The sequence below is a fragment of the Primulina tabacum genome, chromosome 15, assembly GCF_025594145.1.
Source record: "Primulina tabacum isolate GXHZ01 chromosome 15, ASM2559414v2, whole genome shotgun sequence".
Taxonomy (NCBI): Eukaryota; Viridiplantae; Streptophyta; class Magnoliopsida; order Lamiales; family Gesneriaceae; genus Primulina; species Primulina tabacum.
Window position 1 is genome coordinate 18,679,786 of NC_134564.1, and position 21,194 is coordinate 18,700,979.

A 21,194-nucleotide genomic window follows, 5' to 3' on the forward strand; every position below is an offset into this window, starting at 1 on the left:
TAAAACATTATTAAATATGTCTCCATATACGTTGGTTTACAAAAAACATTTTCATTTGCCTGTAGAATTGGAATATAAAAATTATTGGGCGATCAAACTTTTAAATCAAGCATGGATGATGCCAAAATTTGCGCAAATTTCAACTTAATGAACTTGATGAACCCAGAAATGACGTATAATTGCCCGAAAATTCGTGTTTGAAAATTTGCGGAAAAATTTAAAATTTTCTTTTTAAAATAATCAAAATGCCTCATTTATAAAATAAACTGATAAATCAAGTTTAATGTTCAAAATAGCAGCGGAAGAAATTATTGTTTGCAAAATAACAAGTTAAAGTAATCCAACAACTGATAAAAATGTTTGAGCATAAAAATGGTAAATGCTGAAAATGAGTTCCTCGGGTTCCACTACTGCCGACCCGAGCTGGATCACTGGTCCCCGCCCTAAGTCTCGTCCTCATCAGTACCTACAACAATCAAGTCTAGTGAGTCTAAAGACTCAGCATGCATATATCGTAAATAACAAGTAGTAATAATAAAATTGCATGTGAAGTGAAAATATCATGTCGTGAGTTATTATAATACTTGCATAATTGAACTGAAAATCGCATCATGAATAATTATAAATACGTGCATAACTGAACTGAAAATCTTAAGTAAAATGTTTGCTCAAGAGAGCCCTGAAATAAAATGGCATATCATAATTTTCTGTCGAGATTATGTTCTACGCTAGTGGCCCATGAACTGAACTGAACAGAACCGGTAATTGACCACCAGGTGAAGTAATCATCGTCTGATCAGACTAATGCCACAGTATACTGGGTGGAACTGAACTGAACTGAACTGAACCGGTAAGTGACCACCGGGTGATACAATAATCCCATGACAGTGAATTGGCCACAAGCAATATCGCATAATTCTCAAAAAATGAATATTTTATATTTTGCACGTAATTTAATTAAACAACGTAATTAAATTTCCTGTATTAATTTTACCGAATGGGTTGGATCGTTCCCAGGCTCGCTGCGACCTAAATTTAACATGAAAAATATGCAAATGATTTTCTTGACCAAACTTTTTAATTGAATCCAAAAAAGAGACAATTACGCTCAACGACTTAGTATTTAATCATGACTCCGTGCCAACCCGAACCAACACCAAACCATCATTTAGTCATGATTAAAATACACCTAAAATGATGAAATAATGCTCCAAAAATGATGCAAGTCGAAATTTTGGTGAATGGAGGCCAAAACATGAAACGCTCTATCGAGAGTCAATTTGGCACCTCGCACCGTAAATTCTCGTACGACCTCTAAAATTAACCTAATAACAAACGGCCAAAAACATGACCTTTATAACTCGATAAGGTACTGTCCAGTCCAAGGCCATAGGCTAAAAGCCAACCATGAACTCGAACGAGCCTCTGAACCGAAGCACCACTTGCTGTCAACAAAAATACAGCAGCAGCGCATTCGTTTCCTTGCGTCGTTTTCGAGACTACCTGCCATTGGGGCTTGCGCCACCGACCAGAGACTCTTACCAATATCCTAGGGTATGGTTTGAACCATGGCTAAGGGCCATAGGCCAGCCACAATCCGAATCACACCATGAATCAACCGAAACTTCCCACCGAGAGCCGAACCTATGCGTGGGCTGTTGCGATCGTTCTTGCTGTCATGGACCATTCCAGTGGCCATTTGATTGACCATGGCATGATCTAGATATCCAGAGGTATGGTGTGAACCAGGGATAAGGGCCAGAGGCCAACCAAGGTCCACCCCAAACCACCAAAACCGAAGGGACATGTGCAGAATTTGAAAGGGGTCGAAGGGGGGGGGGGGGGGGGGGGGGGGGGGCTGTTCTTGTTTCTTTTATTTAAAAACCGATTCCACCATGGACCAAGCCTAGAAAGGGCAACTTGGTCACGTATTAGACATGATAGGGGGGTGTTCAAACCATGGTTATAGGCCCCTAGGGCAGCCAAGATCAGAAACTCTCCCTTGACAGCAAGATGACAGAAAATTGAAACACAAGTGACACTAGGAAGGAGTTGCTGTCATATCCGATTTCCAGCATGCATGGGGCTTGAACTATTGGACCAACATGGTCCTAAAATGTCCTAGTACATGTCTAGAAGCAGCCTTGGGAGCCTAGGGTCGAACCAATACCTGAAACAATTAAAACAAGCCAACCCGTGAGGTAGCTAAGGAAATCCGAAAAATTCTGCATGTTCGTTTTTTGAAAATAGGTTGATGTATTTCGGTTTTCTTGTATTAAAATCATGTACAAGTGATGTTTAAAAATATCTATATGGCTTGATTGAAGAGTAAATAAAAACATATACATGCCTTGGTTTGTTTTGAACGAAAAACAAACGAAACAACGATGCGGCGCGGAGGAGACGGAGTGCTCTTCACTCTCTTGCTTCTATTTGATTTTCTCTCTTGTTTTTCCCCTAGCACCTCACGATTTTTTTACTCTGAATTTCGGTGCAAGGGAGAGGGGGAAATGGTTGTGAGAATGAAGGGGAGTTGCAATATAGAAGATATTTAAATGGCATGACCAAGTCTTGGTCTCTTTGAATGGTTAGATGAGGACTTGGTTTGATATCCAAAAGATTTTTGGAGGGTTAATGAAGTGCATGACCGATTCTTCCTATCCAACAAGGCAAAGATAATGATTGATCAATAATTAATGGTTATTAAAAAAAATTGAAGGGTTATCATACTAAGAAATAACAAGGAAAGGGTCAAAGGTGGTGAGTTGTCAAAGAAATGTTAAATCACCTATGAGGTGGCCGAAATTAGGCTATTAAGTGGAGGGAAAATATTGCTTAGTTAGTGTATTTTAAATCTTTAGAGTCTTATCTACCCATTAAATAATTTAGTGAATTAACACATTAATTATGGAACCTAAATGAACTTATTTCCTACTTACCTCAAGTTACTTAAATAATTCCTTAAACATTCTTTTACCTTAAATTAACTTATTAGCTAGCTAAAATAAATTCCGGGAATGTTTTCTTAATATTAAATTCTATCTCAAAACTCCAACTCCAGTCCGGCCTCACTTAATTAACTGAAAAGGTAACAATTAAACTATTGCGTAAAATAATTAAATTGAAATAAAGGAATTTAAATACTCATGAAATAAAAATCATTTTAATTTAAGATACTAGGAATTATGCAAGGCTTATACGTAGTCTGATTTACGGGTTCTACAACCCTCCCCCCTTAAAAGAAATTTTGTCCTCGAAATTAAAACTCACCGAATAACTCGGGGTAACGACTCCTCATCTCTGGCTCAGATTCCCATGTAGCTTCATCCTCTGAATGGTTAAGCCATTTGACTTTGACTCGCTTAACCAGCTTGTTCCGAAGCTTCTTCTCCTGCCTGTCTAAGATCTGCACTGGTCTCCCCTCATAAGACATGTTCGGAGTAAGATGCAACGGCTCAAATTTCAAGACATGCGAAGGATTCGCCATATACTTCCTCAGCATAGAGACGTGGAACACATTATGTACTCCGGCCAGATTCGGCGGAAGAGCCACACGATAAACTAGCGTCCCAACTCTGTCGAGGATCTCAAATGGTCCAATGATTCTCGGACTGAGCTTTCCTTCCTTCCCAAATCGCATGACACCTTTCATAGGTGCTACTTTCACAAAGACATGGTCGCCCACGGCAAACTCTAGATCTCTCCTCCTCTGATCCGCATAACTCTTCTGTTGACTCTGAGCAGTCCTCATCCTATCGCGGATCTTGACTACTACATCGACAGCCTACGGAATAATCTCTGGACCCAACTCTGCTCTCTCCCCTACTTCATCCGAATGAACATGAGATCTACACTTACGGCCATATAGTGCTTCAAACGGAGCCATACCAATAGACGACTGGAAGCTGTTGTTATAGGTGAACTCCACTAATGGCAATTTGACTCCAAACTCCCAGAGAAATACATAACACAAGTGCGGAGAAGATCCCCCAAAATCTGAATAACTCGCTCAGACTGTCCATCTGTCTGCGGATGGAAAGCTGTGCTAAACAGCAACTTCGTACCCATGGTCGAATGCAAACCCTTCCAAAACGAGGAAGTGAATCTGGGGTCTCTGTTAGACACGATAGAAACGGGAATGCCATGCAGTCGGACTATCTCTCGGATGTACGACTCTGCATGCTGAATCATGGTGAAAGTCGTCTTAATAGGCAAGAAGTGCGCTGATTTGGTAAGACGATCAACAATCACCCAGATAGCATTTGATTCTCTGACTGACTTCGGCAACCCGATCACGAAGTCCATGGTGACATTCTCCCACTTCCACTCGGGAATGGGAAGAGGCTTGAGCATACCTGCTGGTCTCTGATGCTCTGCTTTCACAAGCTGACATGTCAGACACTCGGATACAAACCGTCTGATGTATTTCTTCATCCCCGGCCACCAATACAATAACTGCAGGTCTTTGTACATCTTTGTACTCCCAGGGTGAATAGAGTACGGCGACATATGGGCCTCTGATAAAATATCTGCTCGAATAGAACCACTACTAGGAACCCACATTCTGTCTCGGTATCTCACAATGTCGTCGTTCACTGTATACAAGACACTGCCCTTGGCCTCATCTCTCTGCTTCCACTTTGCCAACTGCTCATCTGCTGACTGACCACTGTGAAAACGGTCTAGAAGAGAGGACTGAATAGTCAAGGTAGATAGACGGGGAACTCTACCTCGAGGATAAGTCTCTAGACCAAACCTCTGCATCTCAGTCTGAAGAGGTCTCGAAACTGTCAAATGAGCCATCACTGTGACTTTTCTGCTCAATGCATCCGCAACTACATTAGCTTTACCCGGGTGGTAGCTAATGTCACAGTCATAATCCTTCACAAGCTCCAATCAACGCCTCTGACGCATGTTCAGCTCTTTCTACGTAAAGAAATACTTGAGGCTCTTGTGGTCGGTAAAGATCTGGCACTTCTCTCCATACAAATAATGCCTCCAAATCTTCAAGGCAAAAACTACGGCGGCCAACTCTAGATCATGGGTAGGGTAATTCTTCTCATGGATTTTCAGCTGTCGAGAAGCATATGTTATCACCTTCCCATGCTGCATCAACACTGCGCCTAAACCGAGCTTCGAAGCATCGGTATACAACACAAAATCTCCGGGCCCTGACGGCATGGCCAAAACTGGTGCTGAGATAAGAGCTTGCTTCAAAGTATCGAAGCTCTTTTGACACTCCTCGCTCCACACAAATTTAGCATTCTTCTTGGTCAATGATGTGAGTGGAACGACAATAGAGGAGAATCCCTTAATGAACTTCCGATAATATCCTGCTAGCCCAAGAAAACTGCGGATCTCTGATGCATTATGTGGCACAACTCAATCTCTGACTGCTGCAACCTTCGCTGGGTCTACCTCAATACCGCTGCTGGAAACAATATGGCCTAAGAATGCCACCTTCTCTAACCAGAATTCGCACTTACTGAACTTTGCGAATAACTTATGCTTCTGCAAGGTCTGCGACACTGTGGTCAGATGTCTGCTGTGATCCTCTTGATTCTTGGAGTAGACGAGAATGTCGTTTATGAATACTATCACAAACTGGTCAAGATATGGCTGAAATACGCGATTCATGAGATCCATGAAGATCGCTGGCGCATTCATCAGACCAAACGGCATCACAAGGAACTCATAGTGGCCATAACGAGTCCTAAAAGCAGTCTTGGAAACATCGGCATCTTTCACCCTCAACTGGTGATAACCGGAACGCAGATCTATCTTGGAGAATATCGAAGCTCCCTGCAACTGGTCAAACAAATCCTCAATCCTCGGAAGTAGGTATTTGTTCTTCACTGTAACCCTGTTCAACTCCCGGTAGTCAATGCAAAGCCTCATAGCGCCATCCTTCTTCTTCACAAATAAGACTGGCGCACCCCATGGTGAAAAACTCGGGCGAATGAACTCCTTATCCAGAAGTTCCTGAATCTGCTTCTTAAGTTCTGCCATCTCTGTCGGCACTAATCGGTATGGCGCTTTTTATATCGGAGCCGTACCTGGTATAAGCTCAATAGAAAACTCCACCTCTCGCTCGGGTGGCATACCAGAGACGTACTCAGGAAAAACGTCTGGAAAATCTCTAACAATAGGAACATCTGCGACTGACTGACTTGGTGCCTCGGGGACATATATAAAAGTTGCTAAAAACGCCCGACACCCTCTATGCATGAGCTTCTTAGCCTTGACATAAGGATTATGCGCGGTAAGGGAAAGTACCTATCTGGCTCAAATAAAAACTGCGCCATCCCAGGCAGTCGGACTAGGACAGATCTCCGCTGAAAGTCGATCAAAACTCTGTTCCTCAATAGCCAATCCATCCCTACTATGATGTCAAACTCCGGCATCGGCAACACGATCAGATCCGCATAAACGAGGTTGCCATGGAGCTCAAGATCTAAGTCTCGGATCACATTGGTAGCTGCCATCTCCTCACCAGAAGGTAATACTACTGAATAGGCTACATCTAGCCCAACGGTCTTGACCTTGAGGAAATTAGCAAAGACCTCCGAAATAAATGAGTGAGTGGCCCCTGAATCTATCAAGGCCTTCGTAGCGGAACCAGATATAAATATTCTTCCTGAAAGATCGAACTCTAAGTTGAACCCAATAGTTACAAGAACTAAACTTATAGACATGCAAAGGTCAAAGTTCTTCTAACTTAAATTCCCAAAATAATACTGAGTAGAGCATGCAATCCTACTGCAATTCTATGTTCAAAATCTTAACCCAAAACATTAAATCCCAAATATAAACTTAAAGCGTAAAGGTACCTGTCATAAGCATGGTCTCCGGGTTTGTCTCCGTAGCATGGAGAGAAAACACTCTGCCTTGGGTAGGCAGATTCCTCTGAGGGCACTGCGGCAGCAAGTGGTCTGGGCTACCACACTTGTAACACTTCCCTGAGCCATACAAACATGCTCCGGCATGGCGGCGTGAGCACTTGGGACAGACTGGATGCTCAAAAGTCCTCGGGGCTGGGCGTCCCCTCTGCTGCTGCTACTGACCTCTGTTTCTAGGCGGGCCGTGAAAAGACCTCTTATTCTGATGCTGCTGCTGAGGAGGAGGAGGGCGGTGTGGTACTGAAATCGGTCGCTTCCCCTGGCGATCCCTCTCAATGTCACGCTGGTCCTGCTCTGCAGCTGGAGCTCTGGAGACGGCAACATCATAAGTAGTAGGGCAAGCCACCCTAACATCACGGCGCAAGATTGGCCGTAGTCCGTCCAGAAAGTGTCTTAACTTTGCTCCAGCATCATTCGTAATTAGGGTCACGAAATGGCAATCCCTCTCAAACTTACGGATGAACTCCGTAACAGTCAGATCTCCCTGCCTCAGGGTCATGAACTCCCTGGTCAACGTGGAACGCACCTCATCAGTAAAATATTTGGAGTAAAATACCTCCGTGAAGCGTGTCCAGCTCAGCGTAGCCAAGTTCAGGGCTACCGACGCTCCTTCCCGCCATAAGCGGGCATCTCCTCCGAATAAATAGGTGGCACATCGAACTCTGCCTGCATCTCCAAGCTCCATGAACTAGAACATAACCTCGAGTGACTTGATCCAGCCCTCGGCAATCATGGGATCAGACGTCCCTGAAAACTCCTTCGGCTTCATCTTCATGAAGCGCTCATAAGTAGCCTCGGGCTTTGTCGGCCTGGCTGCCACAGCATGGTTCCCCGCAAACTGTGCGAAGAACTGAGTCATCCCAGCTAGCATCTGGGCATTCATGTCAGGTGGAGGTGGAGGTGGTAAGTCCCTCTCCTGCCTCTGGTTCATGCCGTCCTCCTGGCGAGGCTCATCCTCTCTAGTGCGCTCGAGGATGCGTCTAGGGGGCATACTGTTCCATACATAACCCATACGTAACCAACATACATATTTCCATAATTTATATAAATTTAAATACTGAACAATAAAAATCTGGACGTAAAATATTTCATGAAAACATGCTGTCCGAATATTTCATGCTTTAAATAAAATGCGTAAATGTAAAACTTACAGACCGAAGACGTGACTTCATGAGCTTCTCGTGGTCAGTAGTAGTACAACCCTTTACAAGAATATATGCTCTGATACCAGCTATAATGGCCCGAAAATTTGTGTTTGAAAATTTGCGGAAAAATCTAATTTTTTTTTTAAATAATCAAAATGCCTTATTCATAAAATAAACTGATAAATCAAATTTAATGTTCAAAATAGCAGCGGAAGAAATTATTGTTTGCAAAATAACAAGTTAAAGTAATCCAACAACTGATTAAAATGTTTGAGCATAAAAATGGTAAATGCTGAAAATGAGGTCCTCGGGTTCCACTACTGCCGACCCGAGCTGGCTCACTGGTCCCCGCCCTCAGTCCCGTCCTCATCAGTACCTACAACGATCAAGTCTAGTGAGTCTAAAGACTCAGCATGCATATATCGTAAATAACAAATAGTAATAATAAAATTGCATGTGAAGTGAAAATATCATGTCGTGAGTTATTATAATACTTGCATAACTGAACTGAAAATCGCATCATGATTAATTATATATACGTGCATAACTGAACTGAAAATCTTAAGTAAAATGTTTGCTCAAGAGAGCCCTAAAATAAAATGGCATATCATAATTTTCTGTCGAGATTATGTTCTGCGCTAGTGGCCCATGAACTGAACTGAACTGAACCGGTAAATGACCACCGGGTGAAGTAATAATCGTCTGATTAGACTAATGCCACAGTATACTGGGTGGAACTGAACTGAACTGAACCGGTAAGTGACAACCGGATGATACAATAATCCCATGATAGTGAATTGGCCACAAGCAATATCGCATAATTCTCAAAAATGAATATTTTATATTTTGCACGTAATGTAATTAAACAACGTAATTAAATATCCTGTATTAATTTTACCGAATGGGTTGGATCGTTCCCAGGCTCTCTGCGACCTGAATTTAACATGAAAAATATGCAAATGATTTTCTTGACCAAACTTTGTAATTGAATCCAAAAACGAGACAATTACGCTCAACGACTTAGTATTTAATCATGACTCCGTGCCAACCCGAACCAACACCGAACCATCATTTAGTCATGATTAAAATACACCTAAAATGATGAAATAATGCTCCAAAAATGATGCAAGTCGAAATTTTGGTGAATGGAGGCCAAAACGTGAAAAGCTCTTTCGAGAGTCAATTTGGCACCTCGCACCATAAATTCTCGTACGACCTCTAAACTTAACCGAATCACAAACGGCCAAAAATATGACCTTCCTAACTCGATAAGGTACTGTCCTGTCCAAGGCTATAGGCTAAAAGCCAACCATGAACTCGAACGATCCTCTGAACCGAAGCACCACTTGCTGTCAACAAAAATACAGCAGCAGCGCATTCGTTTCCTTGCGTCGTTTTTGAGACTACCGGCCATTGGGGCTTGCACCACTGACCAGAGCCTCTTACCAACATCCTAGGGTATGGTTTGGACCATGGCTAAGGGACCTTGGCCAGCCACAATCCGAATCACACCATGAATCAACCGAAACTTCCCACCGAGAGCCAAACCTGTGCGTGGGCTGTTGCGATCGTTCTTGCTATCATGGACCATTCCAGTGCCTATTTGATTGACCATGGCACAATCTGGACATCCATAGGTATGGTGTGAACTAGGGCTAAGGGCCAGAGGCCAACCAAGGTCCACCCCAAACCACCAAAACCGAAGGGACACGTGCAGAATTTGAAAGGGGTCGAGGGGGGGGGGGGGGGGGGGGGGGGGGGGGGCTGTTCTTGTTTCTTTTACTTGAAAACCGATTTCACCATGGACCATGCCTCGAAAGGGCAACTTGGTCACGTCTTTGACATGATATGGGAGTGTTCTAACCATGGCTATAGGCCCCTAGGGTAGCCAAGATCAGAAACTCTCCTTTGACAGCAAGATGACAGAAAATTGAAACACAAGTGACACTAGGAGGGAGTTGCTGTCATATCCGATTTCCAGCATGCATGGGGCTTGAACTATTGGACCAACATGGTCCTAACATGTCCTAGTACATGTCTAGAAGCATCCATGGGAGCCTAGGGTCGAACCAATACCTGAAGCAATTAAAACAAGCCAACCCGTGAGGTAGCAAAGGAAATCCGAAAAATTCTGCATGTTCCTTTTCTGAAAATAGGTTGATGTATTTCGGTTTTCTTGTATTAAAATCATGTACAATTGATGTTTAAAAATATCTATATGGCTTGATTGAAGAGTAAATAAAAACATATACATGCCTTGGTTTGTTTTGAACCGTAAAATTTTTCTAAATATTTAGATCCAAGTGGATTTGGAAGGAGCTAACCGAGGTTTGACAGGCCCTGAAGCGAAGGACGGGCATGGCCGTGCTTATTAAGAGGCAAATGAGTCCAATGACTCAGGTCCATCGCTTTTTTGGGGCCCAAAAATTTTTTAAAAAAAATTATTATATATAATACTAGTTACTAGATAGCCCAAAACCAAGTATTTATTAAATAGAACTTGCTTAGCTTGTTATCGATTTATTCCTCAATCTTCCCCAATATTCATCTACAGACAACCCCTAATTTCTTCAATCTGAAAATATGGATATTGATGTTGCTATCAAACTTTTACAAGGAATTGTTTTATTTCTTGAAGAATTTAGAGAAGATGGTTACGATAAGGCCATGGTTGAAGCTAAAGAAATGGCATGTGAGATGGGCATTGAAGCTGTATTTCGAGAGAAACATGTTATTCGAAAAAAGAAACAATTTGGTGAAAGTAACAATGAAGAAGTGATACAGTCAGCTGTAGAATCTTTTCGAATTAACTACTTTCTCTTAATAATCGATCAAGCTCGTTCTTCTATGAAAGCTCGATTTGAATAGTTTCAAAAATATTTAGAAACATTTGGTTTTTTGTTCAATTTAGAGATGTTACAACATGGAGACGATGAAACCTTGTTGAGGTCTTGCAAGAATCTTGAAAATTCTTTGACTCATAAGGGTTGTTCTGATATTAATGGAGATGATCTATTTTCGGAGTTGACATTCTTGAGGTGCTCATTACCAAGAGAAGCAAAATCGGCCATTGATATAGTGAATTACTTGAAGAAAATGGATGAGTGTTTCCCAAATGCTCATATTTCTTTTAAAATCTTGTTGACTGTCCCGGTCACAGTAGCAAGTGCAGAGCGAAGTTTCTCAAAGTTAAAACTCATCAAAACTTTCTCTGATCAACCATGTCACAAGAAAGATTGAATGGATTGGCTATGTTATTGATCGAGAAAGAAATTAATGAACAACTTGATTATACAGACTTGATTAGTATTTTTAGCTCTAAAACTGTTAGACGGGTTGTTTTTTAGTGATCATTTTGGACATGTTTGATATTTTTATTCATTTAGTTTTTTATATTGTCTTTGACGTATTGATTTACTTTGAAAAATTGCTATGGAACTAAAAAAAAATGGACACACATTATGATTCAGTGGTCTGTTTTTAAAAGTCAGACTCAGGCCCAGATAATGTTAGGATCGGCCCTGAGGACGGGAACGAGCGGAATCAATGTGTTCTAATTTCTGGCCTTGCACCGACCATCCAATGGACCATGGACTAAACGGCCGCTGCCTGAAAGGACTATGTCCAAGGGACCACCGCCCCCCCCCCCACCCCCCCCCTTCCCAAATGCTCATATTTCTTTTAAAATCTTGTTGACTGTCCCGGTCACAGTAGCAAGTGCAGAGCGAAGTTTCTCAAAGTTAAAACTCATCAAAACTTTCTCTGATCAACCATGTCACAAGAAAGATTGAATGGATTGGCTATGTTATTGATCGAGAAAGAAATTAATGAACAACTTGATTATACAGACTTGATTAGTATTTTTAGCTCTAAAACTGTTAGACGGGTTGTTTTTTAGTGATCATTTTGGACATGTTTGATATTTTTATTCATTTAGTTTTTTATATTGTCTTTGACGTATTGATTTACTTTGAAAAATTGCTATGGAACTAAAAAAAAATGGACACACATTATGATTCAGTGGTCTGTTTTTAAAAGTCAGACTCAGGCCCAGATAATGTTAGGATCGGCCCTGAGGACGGGAACGAGCGGAATCAATGTGTTCTAATTTCTGGCCTTGCACCGACCATCCAATGGACCATGGACTAAACGGCCGCTGCCTGAAAGGACTATGTCCAAGGGACCACCGCCCCCCCCCCCCCCCCCCCCCCCCCCCCCCCCACAAGGTACATCTTGCGCCTATGGGCCGCTATAACTATCCAAGAAGACACTCAAAACTGGAATGATAAAGAAACCGACCCGGTGGACTGCCGTATAATCGTCAATTAATGACACCGGTAACCGTTTAGTCAACGAGACGTACGTAAGTCGACGTCAGCCTTTCAACAATCAAATGTCAAATGCGTTATTAACTCATAGCTCTGACTCAAGGATAGGAAGAGCCTTACCGCTTGTCAATTCTTGGTGTAATACTCACTCGCAATTTTCTTTATTATTCCTGATCCGGAAGTAACCTTTTCCTTTCCTTGGGCAGTACCTCCCAATCTTCCATTGGGTCAAGAAGGTTACTCTTGAATTCTCTTTGAATTTCGGTGCAAGGGAGAGGGGGAAATGGTTAGGGGAATGAAGGGGAGTTGCAATATAGAAGGGATTTAAATGGCATGACCAAGTCTTGCTGTCTTTGAATAGTTAGATGAGGACTTGGTTTGGTATCCAAAAGATTTTTGGAGGAGTAATGAAGGGCATGACCGATTCTTCCTATCCAACAAGGCTAAGATAATGATTGATTAATAATTAATGGTGATTAAAAAAAAATGAATGGCTATCATGCTAAGAAATAACAAGGAAATGGTCAAAGGTGGTGAGTTGTCAAAGAAATGTTAAATCACCTATGAGGTGGCCGAAATTAGACTATTAAGTGGAGGGGAAATATTGCTTAGTTAGTGTATTTTAAATCTTTAGAGTCTTATCTACCCATTAAATAATTTATTGAATTAACACATTAATTATGGAACCTAAATGAACTTATTTCCTACTTACCTCAAGTTACTTAAATAATTCCTTAAACATTCTTTTACCTTAAATTAACTTATTAGCTAGCTAAAATAAATTCTGAGAATGTTTTCTTAATATTAAATTCTATCTCAAAACTCCAACTCCAGTTCAGCCTCACTTAATTAACTGAAAAGGTAACAATTAAACTATTGCGTAAAATAATTAAATTTAAATACTCGTGAAATAAAAATCATTTTAATTTAAGATACTAGGAATTATGCATGGCTTAGACGTAGTCTGATTTACGGGTTCTACATGACGTGTATGAGAATTCAAGGATTTATAAAGTAAAAATCAAATCATTTCATGATAGGACAATTCTTACAAGATCATTTGATATTGGTAAAAAAACTTTGCTTTATAATTCTCGACGTCACATATTCCTAGGAAAATTATGATCAAGATGGACAGGCTCATATGTTGTAAAACATGTGTATCCTTACGTAGCTGTGGACATTGTAAATCATAAAAATTATGATGTTTTTAAAGTAAATGGACAAAGACTTAAACTATTTTTAGAAAATTATATATTTCAAGAAGAGTTTATTTCCCTTTCTGATCCTTTATTTTTTATGTTGCATTTACTTTTGTTTGTTTTTATTTGAGATTTTCTTAATCTTTTTATTTTCCCGATTAAATGACGGATAATGGTACTTCGTGACTCTCATAGTCAGTTAAATTAGTTTCTCACAATTGTTGATACAAAAATTAAAAAAAAATCATTTCTTTTCAAAATGGATGAAATTCTCTCAAAAATTTGTAAATATTTTTTCTCTGTTTCTAAAAATGTTTTAAGAAAAATTAATGTAAGTAGTTGTGAAAGATTGAGATTGATAATGCAAAAAATAATTCCAGAAGATATTCGTCTTGTATTATAAGCTAAGGTCCGAAGCTCCATAGTCATTGTTCATTCGATATATGCTTGGATTAGGAAAAAGCACTTATACGAAAAAACGAAGGGTAAAAAGGTTAGGGGTTTGTCATAAATGTGCAAGATGGACTTGCGACAAACGATGCAGATCTTTGGGATGTGTTTCCAATAACAAAGAAGATAAAATTGGTTTTTATTAAGAATGAGCTGAGTACAAAGTTTTTAGATAACTTCTTATTGACTCTTGAGACGCATTCTAGTGGACAAGTGCATATTGAACTTCTCAGTTTATGGAAACAATTCCAAGATGAGCATCATCGTAATAGTCTTGGGAATCCGACTAAAAAAGACAATGTCTGCCAATTTATAAGAAAATTTGATGGGAAGCATATCTTCGACTCATAAAAGGCGTTGAAGTCGTTTCTGGAAATAAAATCAGAGGCAAATTGTGAGCCACAATCACACTATTGTCTATATGCATGTGTGTCATTATTGTTTTTACTTTTTATTCTGCTTATAGCTGTGACCCATAGTTTTGTCATGATAACATATTATCCCCATAAAATCTCTCATCTTTTTTTCTATATTTGCAGACCAAAAAGAAAGTAAAAACTTGGCTGGATCCTATGCACAAACATTGAAAAATATTTGTGTAATTTGTGGGTCGAGTCCTGGAAAATATGAAGTGTTTGTAGAAGCAGCGAATAATCTTGGAAAGATATAGGCTGAGAGAAAAATTCACTTGGTAAATGGGGGAGGTAATATTGGGTTAATGTGATCTGTTTCAACATCTGCTCATCTTGGAGGTAGTCAGGTTTTGGGTATTATTCCTACATCTTTAGCTGAAGAAAATATTACAGGTGTTACGATTGGGGAGAAATAAAAAGTTTCTTCTATGCATGAAAGAATCACCATAATGATTGAAAATTTTGATGCTTTTATCACACTACCAATTGGTTTTGGTACAGTAGAAGAAATTTTTCGCGTTGTTTCTTGGGGCCAACTTAATATCAATAATATACATATGGGCTTGTTGAATATCAATAATTATTATGACATTTTGTTGACATTTCTTGATAAAGCTGTGGAACATAATTTCATTTCAGAAAATTCACGACAGATGTTCATCTCTGCTTCGACTGCGGGCCAATTAATTGATGATTTGGAAGCTTTTGTTCATAAGCCTGATTCGATGATAACAAAGATCAATTGGTCGCAATCAAGCTGTAAGAAAAGAAAGTTGGATCATTGATTCAAAAGTCATGGATTGGTTTCTGTTTGTTTCAGTTTGTTATCTTCAATAAAATTCCAGGTGATATCTCTTTCATTATGTACTATTTATTAATAGTTATTTTGACATTAAGGACAATGTCAATTTTGATTGGGGGGAGAACAAACTTATTTAAAAAATTAAAAAAACTTTAAAAAAATATTAAAAAATTATTCTAAAATAAAATCATGTTTATTGTTTGTATCTTTGTAATTTTTGCAAAAATATCATACGCTACATGTATGAAATGTTTAAATTAGAAAATGTATTAGTCTATTTAAGGATGCTTAAATTTTTATTTGAATAAAAAATCAATTTTAATATTCTGATTACTATAAAAATATGATTTGTGAAATTTTTTGAGTGATTAACCATTGTGATAAGATCAGATATTAAATTATATGGCCCAAGATATACCTTATAAGAGTGCCTAAAATTTTAAACTCACATAGTGTGTTGGAAACTTAATTTCGGAGTTTGACAAACTAAGCGTGAAAAGATTGAACAACTGATCAAGAAAACTAAAGGCAACTGATATTAAAGTTTCTGATAGTTGCTCGAATAGAAGATTAATGTTTATCAAGGAAACCGAACTGATATAAGATAACTAAAAGTTGTGTAGATAACTTAACAATCAGTTGGGAACTGATCAGTTAGTCAACCATGAGCTTATCCTCTCGGCTCATCAGATTTACACGTCTTCAGTGAAAATGACGTGACCCAACAACCGACAGATTGTACAAAGAGCAGTAGTAACACCGCATTTCAAAACTGCCATAGTGTACGACTGTTAGAGGAATGTTGACGTGGCTAACAACAGATATAAAGATTCAAAATGCATTCATTGTTACCGTTGGAAGCAAGCCTATAAATAGGCGAGAGGAACAGCTAAGTATAACATAACGTACTCAATCAACCAGGTTTTTACTCAGCCGAAATCTTCACAAGCTTTCTGTTCATATTCATAAGATTTCAAAAGCTCACACATAGCATATACATTCATAGCATTCAAGGCTATACTTTGAGCTTACAAGCACAAACACTTACTGTTGTATTATTTGATCTTATAGAGATCAGTTGTGCTAAGAAGTATTATATCAGTTTAGTACTGATAAACTGTATTGATACTAAGAGTTTCATTATTGGCAGTGGTAAGTTCAAATTGAAGTGTGTTTGTACAAATCGTTGTATAGATCAAAGTATTTTAGTAAATATCATATCGTCGAGATAGAAGGGGTGACATAGTCTATTCGTTTTGAAAGTGCGGAAATAAATTTTTTTATTTATTTTAAAACTCGAAATATCATTTAAAATAATCGTAATTATCAGACAGCGAAAATAATTCTGTTTAAATTAACCAAACTCATCCAACATCATACGTAAACATAAACGAGTAAAAATCTTAAAATCATCAACGTATGAAAATGTTCATCTACTCTCAAATCTCATAAATCATAATGTGGAAAACATGCGGTCCTCGGGTCATGTCACCGCACCAGGTCTGCCTGCTCAGAGTTCGGCACATCCAGTTCCCTCACCATCAACCTCACCTGCATCACAAAAGCCTAGTGAGTCTAAAGACTCAACACACCTGTACCAGGAATAACAAGTACATATACATGGCACACAACAGTGAAAAATATCATACTCAACATATCTTTCATGAACTTAAAAGCATAACATAAAGTGTCGTATAAAATCATAACACGTCAAAGCATGTCATCTCATGTCATCATATACGTATACCTTTTCTTTTTAATTGAATTCAGTTCCTTAGTTGTGACTTACGTATCAGCTTTATCGTATCAGCTCTATCGATGGATCCATCTACGTATAACCACGGTACCGGGCGGTAGGGACATCAACGATAGCATTACCTGTCCAATGAGCCTTGGCATCAACTCATCATATCTCATGTCATCGTATAAATATACATCGTCAGTCACAACAAATTCTCATCCTTCAAAAATATCATCATATTCACCACTTAAAAAAAATATGTATATACGCAACTTTTTCATTATAACCAAGCATGCACTGTATATATCATAATTTCATAAAAATCATACACGTGATGCATAAACTTTAAAATATCATAAATTTGTGCTCAGGGCGCTTCCAGGACCAAAATCTCACCCCGGGTGCAAAATGAGCAATTTGCCCCTGGAAACTCAAAAATTACTGTTTTACCCCTGAACCTCTAAAATTGACCCGAGCTTACCGAACTCCTTAAAATATCCCAAAACATATTTATAATAATTCCTAGATGTAAACTCGAGCTTATTTCATAACTTAACCGAATTGTTTTAAAACTTAGACCGGGGTTCCGGTTTTAAACCAAACCGACTCGAAACTTAACCGAATTTTACCAAACTTAAAAGATGACTTAACAACACTATACCAGACCTGAACCCACCCAATTCGAACCCCTTAGAACCCTAAAAACCCTACTGGTATGCTGCTGGGAATTACAACACATGCGCGCCTCATCCCTAGTCATGGCCGTGCTTATTAAGAGGAAAATGAGTCCAATGACTCAGGTCCATCACTTTTTTGGGGCCCAAAAATTTTTTAAAAAAAATTATTATACATAATACTAGTTACTAGATAGCCCAAAACCAAGTATTTATTAAATGAAACTTGCTTAGCTTGTTATCGATTTATTCCTCAATCTTCCCCAATATTCATCTACAGACAAGCCCTAATTTCTTCAATCTGAAAATATGGATATTGATGTTGCTATCAAACTTTTACAAGGAATTGTTTTATTTCTTGAAGAATTTAGAGAAGATGGTTACGATAAGGCCATGGTTGAAGCTAAAGAAATGGCATGTGAGATGGGCATTGAAGCTGTATTTCGAGAGAAACATGTTATTCGAAAAAAGAAACAATTTGGTGAAAGTAACAATGAAGAAGTGATACAGTCAGCTGTAGAATCTTTTCGAATTAACTACTTTCTCTTAATAATCGATCAAGCTCGTTCTTCTATGAAAGCTCGATTTGAACAGTTTCAAAAATATGAAGAAACATTTGGTTTTTTGTTCAATTTAGAGATGTTACAACATGGAGACGATGAAACCTTGTTGAGGTCTTGCAAGAATCTTGAAAATTCTTTGACTCATAAGGGTTGTTCTGATATTAATGGAGATGATCTATTTTCGGAGTTGACATTCTTGAGGTGCTCATTACCAAGAGAAGCAAAATCGGCCATTGATATAGTGAATTACTTGAAGAAAATGGATGAGTGTTTCCCAAATGCTCATATTGCTTTTAAAATCTTTTTGACTGTCCCGGTCACAGTAGCAAGTGCAGAGCGAAGTTTCTCAAAGTTAAAACTCATCAAAACTTTCTCTGATCAACCATGTCACAAGAAAGATTGAATGGATTGGCTATGTTATCGATCGAGAAAGAAATTAATGAACAACTTGATTATACAGACTTGATTAGTATTTTTAGCTCTAAAACTGTTAGACGGGTTGTTTTTTAGTGATCATTTTGGACATGTTTAATATTTTTATTCATTTAGTTTTTTATATTGTCTTTGACGTATTGATTTATTTTGAAAAATTGCTATGGAACTAAAAAAAAATGGACACACATTATGATTCAGTGGTCTGTTTTTAAAAGTTAGACCCAGGCCCAAATATTGTTAGGATCGGCCCAGTCCCTAGTGAGCTAACCCCCCCATTTTTTCGCTCCTATTCCACAACCAAGCGAACCAACTCTTGAATCACCTCTCCTAGACCACCCTAGGACTCTACTGGACCCAAAGGAATCACGGCTACACCCTCATGCAAGAAGGACACCGATCATCTCATGTGCACCATGCGAACAAACCTCCTACCCGCAGCTCGATCGACTTCGTGGCTCGTTCCAGTAGGTCTTGAATTTCTCCAGGCCTTGACTTAGACCCTCAAGGGTCAAGTCCATGGCTCAGATCAGTCCTCGAGTTGCTGGTTCAGCCCTTGCACGTAATCTACCCCAAAACCGAGCTCTCCCCTAGCCATCACTCCTCTCGGCTACCTTTAAAATCACCACTAATCCTCCTAATAGTCTCATAACTCAAACTTATCACCAAGAACAGCCCCTTATCATCAATTACTGGCAGCCCTTCGCACAGATCAAAGAAACTATGAGCAACACAACACAAAAATGTAATAACATAGTGCAAACCCGAATGATCTCTCATGTTCTTGGATAGACCGAAATATTTCAAGCAAACATGCATACACAGCAGTAATATAAACGTATGTGATGCAAAGATGAAGGAACAATGCGTGCCTTGATGAATTTCACGCAAGAACGATGAACAACGGACATCGGGAGAGCTCCGTAGAATTTTCTTATGCAAGAAATGGAAATGGCCGATGGTTTGATGAAGATTGGCTGCTGAATTCAACAAGAAGATGGTAGGGATGGGGTGTGTCGGATGGTGGGGGGAAATGCTATTAAGTTTAGTGGGTTCTTAGGCATTAATTAAATAGTTAATTAATAGATAATGGGCCCTAGTTGTCATTTAAAAGTTTAAAAATGAATTTTAGTCCAATTAGGCTTACTAAATCCAAACACACTCATGAAAAATATTTCGTGTTGGAAAGTTTTTGAAAATATTAGCCGAACCCTTAAAAAGTCCTCCGATTCGATAAAATTTACGTACCGTTAAAAATTAAAATCTTGCGGGTAAAAATACCCAATAAATCTCATTTTTTAAAAATACACTTAAAAAAACATCTTAAAATAATTAATAAATTTAATCATGAAATAAAAATAATTTTCCTGATTTCTATTCCTCGTTCGAGTGCGAAATGCAAACTTAAAAATATTTAATGCATGAACCATTAAAATTTCATGAAATAAATTATACCATGCAATAATTATGCATAAATTGCATAGAATAATTAAACACTTAATTTAAATAAAAATCCTATATTGAATGCATTCATGTTACGTGAATTAAATTTCTAGACCTTACAGTTGGAGTGTTTGAAATCTCCGAACATCCATAAATCTTGTGTCTCTTATTTTCAGCTTTATTCTATCTGTCATTCAGTTTATTTTCGCACTTTCATTAGTTAACTTATTTACATTTACATAACAAGATTCCCGGGCTTAGTTAATTACTGAACTGCTCATTATTCGATAAAGTGGTAAAATTTTCGAGTGTTGATTCAACCCCCACTTCTAAACACTATTTCACCTACCAACCGATCTTATCAAGTGGTATCAGAGCAGTTGAATCTTGTTCCTGAATATTCCTACCTACAAAATCTGATCATCATGTCTTCCTTCAACAAAATTCTAATGTTCTCAAGAGAAGAGTTCGTTGACTGGAAGATTAGAATGCAAGCTCATCTAACTGAACAAGATGATGACATATGGTACGTTAATACTGACAGACCCATGAGAATACTGAAAGCAAATATTGTTTTTGCCATAACTGATGGTGCTCCTAACCGAATTGAAAAGCTAAGAGAAGAATGGACAGCTGAAGACAAAAGAAAAGCCAATTTGGACAACGTAGCTAAAGACATTTTGTACAAAACGCTAAATAAAATCACTTTCAGCAAGATAAAGATGTGCAAGACTTGAAAAGAAATCAGGGAGAAGTTGACTCAGCTCTACAAATGCAATGAGCAATCCAAAGAGAATAAACACTCAGTTGTTGTTCAAAAATTCGATAATATTGAAATGAAGATTGGAGAATCTCTGCACGAATATGGTGAGAGAATCAGCGGCATAATAAACGAATTGAATGCACTTGGAAATGTGTATTCAAATAAAGAAGTAGCACTGAAAAGTAGTCAGAGGTCTTCCCAAGGAATGTTATGTTAAGACCATGGCAATGAGAGAATCAAAGGACTTGAATAAGGTCGAGTTACATGATCTATTCACTGATCTGAAGGCCTACGAGTTTGAGCTGCAAACAGAGGAAGGAGAACCTTCTACACCAGCAG

At 38.8% G+C, this 21,194-nt stretch overlaps 2 protein-coding genes across 2 annotated transcripts; both read left to right on the forward strand.

Moving 5' to 3' along the window:
• Positions 1-10,627: 10,627 nt before the first annotated feature.
• Positions 10,628-11,284, forward strand: LOC142525936 (uncharacterized). Its single transcript, XM_075630217.1, has 2 exons — positions 10,628-10,805; positions 10,956-11,284. Exons 1-2 carry the CDS (start codon positions 10,628-10,630, stop codon positions 11,282-11,284), a joined length of 507 nt encoding a protein of 168 aa, XP_075486332.1.
• A 6,679-nt stretch (positions 11,285-17,963) lies between these two features.
• Positions 17,964-18,620, forward strand: LOC142525937 (uncharacterized). The gene has a single exon (XM_075630218.1). It carries the CDS (start codon positions 17,964-17,966, stop codon positions 18,618-18,620), a length of 657 nt encoding a protein of 218 aa, XP_075486333.1.
• Positions 18,621-21,194: the final 2,574 nt, after the last annotated feature.

Excerpts from the sequence above, each read along its gene's own strand:
- LOC142525937 (XM_075630218.1), top strand. The coding sequence starts at position 17,964 with ATGGATATTGATGTTGCTATCAAACTTTTACAAGGAATTGTTTTATTT.
- LOC142525936 (XM_075630217.1), top strand. The coding sequence starts at position 10,628 with ATGGATATTGATGTTGCTATCAAACTTTTACAAGGAATTGTTTTATTT. Across the intron at positions 10,806-10,955 it reads AAAGAAACAATTTGGTGAAA|AGATGTTACAACATGGAGAC; the intron begins GTAACAATGAAG and ends TGTTCAATTTAG.